This window comes from Eretmochelys imbricata, chromosome 19 (genome assembly GCF_965152235.1).
Source record: "Eretmochelys imbricata isolate rEreImb1 chromosome 19, rEreImb1.hap1, whole genome shotgun sequence".
Lineage (NCBI taxonomy): Eukaryota > Metazoa > Chordata > Testudines > Cheloniidae > Eretmochelys > Eretmochelys imbricata.
Window position 1 is genome coordinate 748,923 of NC_135590.1, and position 9,580 is coordinate 758,502.

The following is a 9,580-nucleotide window of genomic DNA, read 5'->3' on the forward strand; positions in this document are numbered from 1 at the left end:
AACCCATATAGCTGTCTAAAAAGATGGTGACAGGGTCTTAAATTATCACAGATGATCTGTTTTCTCCTTTGGTGCATTCTGAAACCATACAGATGAAAGTTTTACATGAAATCCAGTCCGACCTCAGCCTTTAGAAGTGATTAATTTCTATTAATGATATACTGATTTGCAGAGAGCTTATTCTGCATAAAGTTAGAGCCAGGGACATTCATTCATTGCAATTCCCCTAAAAATGGATATAAATATCAAAAGCAATTGGCCATCCAAAATTTGAATATTAAGCCACTGCATCATGGAAAGTTGACATGAATATGAGACTGGGTCAGAGAAAAAAAATATATGAAATGCTTATCCAACTATGATACTTTACAGCATGTTACTGAGTCATCTGAAAGGTTTATATTCATTACAGATGTATGCGGCATTTGCAAAGGATTCTTCAGGGGAAAAACAGAGCATTATTTTCCAAATGAAATACATTCCATGGTGATCTATGAAGCCCATCTCTCCCTCTGCAAACTCTGGCCGCTTTCTGAGGCTGCCTACCCAAGAGCAGAAACTGGGGTCAGTGGTGGGAATGAATTACACAGCATCCTGCAGCCAAAAATATATATGTTCAAACCCAAACTTGGCAAGGAGAGTGCAAAGCTAAAGACTGCCAGCAGCAAGGTATGTCGCTTTTGTAACTGTTTATCCTGTGATTCAGTGAAAGAAGAGCTAGCAACTCCCCAGCCATGTGATACAATAGTCAGGTCTCTGAAAAGGGCCCAATCAGTCCCAACTTCCCACATTTTTGCCTGTAGCCACCAGGGGACAGAGATGATTTCTGCCCCTCCCAATCCTGATAGGCTACCGTCCATTTAAAACCACTCAGGGAAAAGACAGACGTTTCCAAATGGGTGAGAGCTGATTGTAAAAGCTGCCCACAAAGCCAGGGGAAGTAGCCGTTCAAGTGTGAAGGGATGGGACATACGAACAGCCACACTGTGCGATCTGAATCGTCTGAGTGTGCTAATGTGTGCACTGAGGCAGACAGAGAGACAGGGCCTTTGTTCACACCTGTCCCCAGCTTCCACATCCTAGCCAGCCCCAATGTAAACACAAGGAGCATGAGTCACCATTGCCTTACACCTTGTGTCATTCACACTCAGGCAAAGGGGGTGTGAAGTGGCTGTGAAAATTGCCTTTCAGCTTCAGGGGCATTTTTCACAGATGTAAATGAGGCTACAAGGTTATGAGGCTGTGGAACTCATTGCCACTGGAAGGCTGCAGTGTGCTTACACCTTGCTGGGAAGCACCTGGCCACCATCAGACAAGATGCTGCATTAGATAGTCCTCTGCTCTGATCTACTCTGGCAATTCATATGTGCTTAAGGTGCAGCGCAATGGTGAGCTGAACCCAAAATGCAGCTTTAATATGAGCAGGGATCTGGGCTATTTTCTAAGTGACAAACTATTCGGAACAAGAAGGTAGTGATTGGTACTGGGTGTAAGGTAACAGGCTGATCCCCGTATGGGATCTCGTCCCCATAGATGGCTAATATCTATTATCGAGCCATTGAAATGTCACACACAGGAGCACCTGCTCCAATTCTGACACACAGAGCTCTTTGCAGAGGCAGTCAGTGTCATTGCCCCAGCCTTGCAGCTGGGATGTTGCGGTGCAGCAGTTACTCTTCAGAAGTGACCAGTGAGTTCAGGTGCTCAGCTTAGCTTGGGACACGTTGGGCCTGATTTTCAGGGGTGCTGGCCACTCATAGTCAGGGGGTGCTGAGAGCCATTGAATCAAATTGTAAACCCTGGACATAATGGAAACCACTTCAAACCAGGGGGTGCTGCAGTCCCCCCTGCACCTTAGTTCCAGCACCTATGCCCATAGTCTCAGATAAAGTCAATGAGAGCTTTTCTCTCTGTCCCTGTAGCTAAAACTCACACTCAGCCCATCGTCCCCTCCCGCCTCCAGGGCTAGTCTCCTCCCCACCCTGTGCCCAGCTCATTCTACTTGGCTCCCCACAAAACCCAGCTGCAGCCACTTCCTCTGCCACTCCCAGCACACCAGCCCCCTCCTCCTCCACATCACACTGACCCTTCTTGTCCTCCCCGCCCTGCACTTCCTAACTATCCACCCTGGGTTCCAGCTGCCTTGCCCTGCACCTTCCACTCTGCCAGGTGAGCCAGCTGCTGATGATACTGCGAAGACCCTCCCAGACTGGATCCCCTCTCCTCCTTGAGGCCTGCTGTTCCCACGGCATCCACAAGAGCTCAGCTAGGATTTGGGGACGAGGCTGAGGGACAAGTGGGACCAGCAAATTCCATTCGGCTAGTTTGTATCTATTACAATTAAAATATATTGACTGGATGGGCTGCCTCTCCAGTACCCTTTGCATTGCTTAGAGTGTGAGCTCCTTAGGGAAGCAGCTGGATCTTCCTCTGTTTGTACAGTGCCCAGCACAGTGGGACTCTGAGCCGGGTCCAGGCCTCTGAACAGAGCCCACATATGGATGGTATTAGATGACAAAACTGCCATTAAGGACTGTGGGGGTTGGCAGCATTCACTATATGTCAGCGTTCACTTGAAGGCCAGTCTTATTTCAAGAGAAATGCCATATTCTACAAGTGGTGCCAACAAACCTTTGTAAGTAAAAAACGGTTTCACTCTTGTAGCAAAATGTAACTGCGACAGCAGGGGCTAGAGTCTAACACTCCAAAATAGAGGGAAATGTGTGATGTTTTGTCATATCGATATATCTGCTTAGCCCAGTGATTCTCAGCCTACCACTGTGGGCCACATATGTAGCTCTCTGTGTGTCATGTGGACCGCATCCACACAATATATATACCACCTGTATGACCCTAAGGATGTCACCTGGGCTGCAACTGGGTGCAGACTGGGCCACAAACTGCCTGCTGGCCTTAGGTTGAGAACCACTGGCTTAGATATAGTAGTATGAAAAGGCATTTGCCCTATAATTACACAGTGCCCAGAAATATTGAAATTACATGATTAATACAATGACACAAAGTAAACCAGGGCTGGGGTCATCCCCACAGCTCTGAATGGCTGACAGCTATTTAGCTACTAGGAATTCCTCAACTAAAAGAGAAAGCAGGCTTTGCTTGCCCCATGCAGCATGTTTCAGTTTGAGTGAGTCCATGTTCCCAGCCTGGACTCTAAATGTACGCATTGGGAGAGGTCTTTTATTTGAATATCTCTGTATAAGGTTTAAAGTGTAATGTACCTGGCTCATCTGAAAGCTACTAAAACAATTGCATAGGAGACAGGGTGTGGAGGAATGCTCCCATTTACAAAATCTTCTTTATTTTTATATAAATAACATAGCCATAAATGTACAAATAAAGGAAAAGGAGATTCCATGTCACTTTCATGTCAATGTATAAAATCTAATGAGAAATGATGCAAAAGCTATACCTGTAACTCCAATGTGGTGTATAAAGCACTTACAAACTAATTCTTTCCCACAGGTATATATGAAATTCTACCGATGAATGCAACACTAAGTGCCATAGCAACATAGCAGAAACAAAAATTTAGAGAGGGGGGGGGAGAGCGTGGCTGAGCTGCTGCAGCTTTGGACAGGGAGCCAGGCAGTGGGCGGAGAGTAGGGAAAAGACACAGGAGGCAAATCCTGCTGTCCTTACTCGGGCACAAGACCAAAAGCCAGCTGGCAGCAGTGAGAGTTGTGCATGTGGATGGAGAGCAGTAGCCAGCCCTTGTATATGTTTATAGTTATTTTCAATGGACAGGGCCTGGAAGATGTGAAAGGATGTGATATGCAGAGCTCAGTAAAACACTCACAAGGGATCATTTATATAGCATGTTTGTGGTGTCCCTAGCCTCCGTTTGCCAGAAGCTGGGAATGAGCGATGGGGGACGGATCACTTGATGATTGATTCCCTGTTCTATTCATTCCCTCTGGGGCACCTGGCATTGGCCACTGTTGGCAGACAGGATACTGGGAGAGATGGACCTTTGGTCTGACCCAGTAGGGCCATTCTTATGTTCCTTTTCCAATTTCCCACCAGACAGCAAGATCCTGCCTTACGACTTCGTGGTGCTGCCCATCACTAGTATCTGGGCATCTTCTGTGCAAACTAGAGAAGTGATGGCAAAGTCTCTTGGCTGTCCTGGTGTTCCGGCTCTTCTACCTTTCAGGTTACACTAAAACCTCTGCTTGGAGCAGAATTTCTGGGTTGTGTTTTTTAGGGAGTTGCGCTTGTTGTAAAGGTCGGAAAGCAAAACTGACATTCATAATGTGAAATTACTTATAAATTTCTTTGCATATTTTCCCCTGTGCAAATTGCAATTCACAGACGTGTTCATTGCAAATATACACAATTCAAGATTCAAAAATTCGACTATGATAGGCTAGTCACGTTCGTCATCTGGAATTGTTTGTTTCTTGACTGGATGATTTCTGTACCTAACAGACAGCCTTCGCTGTGAATTTCAGTTACTGTAGCTAAATAAGCAATTAAAAATTCGTTCCCATTGAAAAGTCCAGTTTCAAATTCCTTGTTGACAAGTATCGGTACTAGTAGAACTTGGGCCCCTGAATGTTTGCAGAAAGTTAACACACCAGGGTCATGAACGAAGCTGACTGAACACGTGCTTTTCACTTGTGATGGATTTTACCCACCATCCTTGCAGCCACTCTGGCCAGGTCCGGCGAGGTTAAATTAACCTGTCAACAGCCAGCAGCTTAAAGCGACATTTCCCACCTCTCGACAGAGCTGCTCGGATTGGGTGCAGGGGCCAGTGGAAGGTTCCAGTGCCGTGGCTCCCGCCAGCAGCTCCAGCCTCCAACACCTGCACTGTACACACCTGTCTCTTCCCGCCAGGGATGGGAGGGAAGCGTGGAAGCGGGACAGTCAGGGAGTCTCTGGAAGGAACTGGCGGGGGGAGGGAAAAGGCCTCAACCCACCCCCAGTTCTGTTGTAGGCACTGGGCGCACTTTGTTCACCTTGTCTTCGGCAGCACAGCACAGAGACACCGCGACTGAACAGTTATTAAAACCCAGTCCAACAAACCCCCTCCGCGACGTGTAAAGCCTGGGGAGGACCCGCAGGGCGGGGCGGGCGTGGGACTTGCTGGCGCCCTGTTCACTGCTCAAACCCTGGGGCGATGAAGAGAGCCGAGGGGATATGGAGCTGCAGAGAACAGGCTGGGTGATTCCAGGGTCTTGGCTTTGCCAGGGGAGCCTAGGATCCACCCAACCCCAACCCCTGCCCTGTGCACGTCTGCGACTACTGACCGTGTATGCGGGGAGCCCCTGGGGGCCTGTGCAAACCTGCCCTGCCCCACGGTGCTCCCTGGCTGAGGCGCTCAGAGCGCAGAAACTTTCTCACTCAAACCCGCCGCAGCATCCCCGGCCCTCTGGAGCCGCAGAGCCGGCCGCCTTGCGGGGCTTTCCCAGCCAGCCGGGCTCCTGCACCCGCCGGGTGCGCACAGGGGCTGGCAGCTGAGCCTGGAGCCCGAGAGCCCACAGGTCCCAGGCTGCCAGGGACGATCGCTGGCGCCGCCCTGTGCGCCCTGCGCTGGGGGACAGGGCGCTCCCCGGGTGCTCTCTGCACCAACAGCGGCAACACCCGGCTCCGGCCGAGGCCTGGGTGGAGGCGAGCGGGGACCCAGTCTCCTGGCTCAGACTGACCTTAACGGGGGACGTTGACACGAGGGTGACCAAATGTCCCGATTTTATAGGGACAGTCCCAATTTTGGGGTCTTTTTCTTATATAGGCTCCTGTTACCCCCCACCCCGACTTTTCACATTTGCTGTCTGGTCACCCTAATTGACAGTGACCGCAGGCACCGCCTGCCAGGTGAGCTTTCTCCAGCAGGCGCCAGGAACTGCGCACCCAGCAGAACCCGCATCTGACCCTCAGCTGTGGACCAGCCCCTCGTGCCCGGCACTGAGCTGTGGGAGCAGCCAGCTCCTGGCACAGGTGCTGAAACTCGGGGTGCGGGGGGCTGCTGCACCCCCGGCTTGAAGCGGTTTCCATCATATGTGGGGTTCGCAGCTTGGCTCAGTGGCTCTGGAACCCCCCACTAGACAAATTCTTCCTGCACCGCTGGCTCCTGGTGTCCGCGGGCTCCCCGGGGCCGGCCTCCCCCCGGTATTACACCGGCCCAGAGCCCTGGAGCGCGCTGGGCAGGCCCTTGGATTGCGAGGGTCAGCCCCAAAGCTCAGGGCAGGCGGTGCCACCTCTCCCGACCAGCCCCCCGCACCGCAGAGCTCGCAGGCCGACCCGGGGCCCGCTAGGCAGGGGCCCGCGCTCTGCCAAAGGGCGGCCAAGCCTGCTCCGGCCGGGACCCACTTTAGCAGGGTCAGGACCAGCAGCAGGGGCCCCCTTCCTTGGGCCCGAGCGGCGGGATCCCTCCCGCAGGCTCCGCGGAGTTGCACGCCGCAACCCGCACTCCGAGGGCGGAAAAGCAGCCGCGAGGCCGAGCTCCAAGGGCTGCAGCCCGAGGCCGCGGCGCCCCGGTGCCGCTGGAAGAGGCGCGATTCATGGGTGGCGCTGGGGACTTCGAAAGTTAAACAGGGGCCTTTCTTCCTGCGCGGAGCCGCTTCAATGGGGCTCTGTGATCCCTTCGGGCCCTCGCCATGGCAACCGGCAGCAGCCCGGTGGAAATGCCCCCGCGCCACGCAAGGCCACCGTCCTCACAAAAGGCAGCATCTGGCCCCTTTCACCAGCTGTACGGCCGTGCCCCGGCCACGCCTGGGTGCCTCGGCTCGCCCCGTCGGGCGGCTGCAGCGGGGGAAGCCGTGGGGAGTCACCGAAGGGCCGGGGAGTCTCCCTGCCCGTGCGCCACGCCGGCCTTCAGGCGCCCCGAGCTGGCGTGGGTCCCTGGGCTTTGCTCGCCGCCTGCCCGCCGGGGCCGAGAGGACATGGCCGGAGCGAGGCCCTCGAGCCTGCGCCGGGGTTTTCCGCGGCGCAGAAATCTCTGCCCGCCCCTCCTGAGCCAGCCCTGCCCGGCCGGGCGGCTGCGAGCCAGGCTCGGCGCTGCCCTGAGCCGCCCCGGGGAACCTCCCAGCGCGCGGAGCGGTGCCGAGCCAGCGGGACAGCAGCGGCCGCATCCCCCGGGCCCCCGGGCCGGGCCGCTGGGAACACAACGCGCTGCCCTGGCCGAGTTGCCCCGGGGGCGCCGGACGCTCCCCGCCCTGCCCCGGGGGCTCCTCGTCCCGCCCTTCGCCGGCCAGCCTGGGCAGGGGGGTCTCCCTTCCACCGGCCAGCGGGGCCGGGGCTGAGCCCGACGGCCGGGGCCGGGCGAGCCTCCAGCCGCTCAGCGCCCGCAGCGCGACGCCCCGGCCCCGCGGGCAGGAGCCCCGGACCAGGCCGAGCCCCGCAGGGCCCGGGGCGCAGGGGGAGCCGCACGGAGCCCGGGCGGGGCGCGCCCCGCAGCAGGTGCCCCGCAAAGCGCCCTCCCCACGTGGCGAATCGCAAGCCAGCATGAATGAACAGCCTCCCTCCAATCAGAGCCCGCCCCGGGGCCAGGAGCACGCGGGCTCCCCAGCCCCAGCGCATCCCCGGCCAATCCCTGGGAGCCGCCTGCACCCCCGCCTCCAATCGGGGAGGGAGGCGAGAGGAAGCTCCCCGAGCCGGGGGCACCCTATGAAGGCGAGGAGCCTCCTGCCAGTCCCGGCCGGCGGAGCCAATGGGGCGCGGGGGGGAGTGGCCGGGAGCCCGGCACCCACCGGCGCCCCGCAGCCCGGCTCTAAAGCGCAGCGCTCCGCCGAGCGCCCTCAGTGAGCGCGGGGAGCCATGGCCGCCGCAGCCCAGTACCTGCCCCGCAGCAGCCCGCTGCTGCCCCCCGACTCGGGCCGCATGCACCAGGGCACGACCTACCGCGAGGTGCAGAAGATGATGCACCACGAGTACCTGCAGGGCCTGGCCAGCGGCTCCGGCCACCCCGTGAGCCTCGGCCACCCCCAGTGGCTGCCCAGCGCCGGCTCCGACTGGGGCAGCGGCTCCCACCTGGGCCAGGCCGAGCACGGCAAGGGCGGCGTGCAGGGGGCGGGCCGCGAGGAGCTGCCCGGCGCCTTCCACCCCCGCTCCCACCTGGTGCACCAGCAGGCGCCCGGCGGCCACCCGGGCGCCTGGGCGCAGGGCAGCGGGCACCACCTGGCGCCCATGTCCCCCACGTCCGGCAGCCACCAGCCGCTGCTCTACTCGCAGTCCGCCTACCCCAACCTGAACGGCATGCTGGGCCCCCCGGCGCCGGCCCTGCACCACGGCCTGCGGGACCCCCTGGGCCACGAGGAGGCGGCCGGGCTGCACGACCCCCAGCTGGAGGCCTCCCCGCAGCACCTGGGCCACCCGCAGGAGCACTCGGACGAGGACGCGCCCAGCTCCGACGACCTGGAGCAGTTCGCCAAGCAGTTCAAGCAGCGGCGGATCAAGCTGGGCTTCACCCAGGCGGACGTGGGCCTGGCCCTGGGCACCCTCTACGGCAACGTCTTCTCGCAGACCACGATCTGCCGGTTCGAGGCGCTGCAGCTCAGCTTCAAGAACATGTGCAAACTCAAGCCCCTGCTCAACAAATGGCTGGAGGAGACCGACTCCAGCACGGGCAGCCCCACCAACCTGGACAAGATCGCGGCGCAGGGCCGCAAGCGCAAGAAGCGCACCTCCATCGAGGTGGGCGTGAAGGGCGCCCTGGAGAACCACTTCCTCAAGTGCCCCAAGCCCTCGGCCCACGAGATCACCTCGCTGGCGGACAGTCTGCAGCTGGAGAAGGAGGTGGTGCGGGTCTGGTTCTGCAACCGGCGGCAGAAGGAGAAGCGCATGACGCCGGCCGGGGTCCCGCACCCGCCCATGGAGGATGTTTACGCGCAGGCGGAGACCTCGCCGCTGCACCACCCGCTCCAGAGCTCGGTGCAGTGACTGGGCGGCGGGGCAGGGGGCTGAGGGCGCCGGGCCGCGGCGGGTGCAGTTCTGGAGTTTACAGCGAGGGCCCGCGGGCGGCAGGGACCGCGCCCGGCCCGGCCAGGGAGCCCGAACCCCGCCCGCGGCCCCGGCGGGAAGTCGCGCTCGGGACTTGGTTGCTGCCGCTTGGTTTCGGGCCCTGGATGCCGAGACTCGCCGGGCGGCGCGTGGAAAACGCTCCTTAATTTATTCCTCAGACTGGTGCGCAACTGCAATTTGTCTCTAATTTAAATCGCTGTATTTATTTGACTTCCAAAAATACCGCGCGCTCCAGAGCCCCGCGGCTCTGCAAACGCCGCGAGAGGAGAACTAGCCAAAGGTTTGAGATCTAATTTATTCTTCGTTTGCTCCCATGCCACTGACCCTGCGGGGGGCTCTCTCCGGCCCGGCTCCCCGCCCCCCTGCCCCCCCCCGGCTGCAGGCTGGGACGGGTCGGGGAGGGGCGAGACCTGGTGCCGAAGCTCCCCCCCCACCCCCGCGGGCCCCTGGACCGGTTCCGATGGCGCTGATCCCCCCTCTCCTCCTGGGGGGCCGCCTGCCCCCGACCGCCCGGTGCAGACTGCGGCCTCTTGGCTTCCCAGGGAGCGGAGAGTTTCCCAGGGCTCGCTCCAGGGGCTCCCCGGGCTGGCGCTGCGGG

At 58.6% G+C, this 9,580-nt stretch overlaps 1 protein-coding gene across 1 annotated transcript; it reads left to right on the forward strand.

Annotated features, from left to right (window-relative positions):
* Positions 1-7,779: 7,779 nt before the first annotated feature.
* POU3F1 (POU class 3 homeobox 1) lies at positions 7,780-8,901 on the forward strand. Its single transcript, XM_077837937.1, has one exon. The coding sequence runs from the start codon at positions 7,780-7,782 to the stop codon at positions 8,899-8,901; it is 1,122 nt and encodes a 373-aa protein (XP_077694063.1).
* The last annotated feature ends 679 nt before the right edge of the window (positions 8,902-9,580 follow it).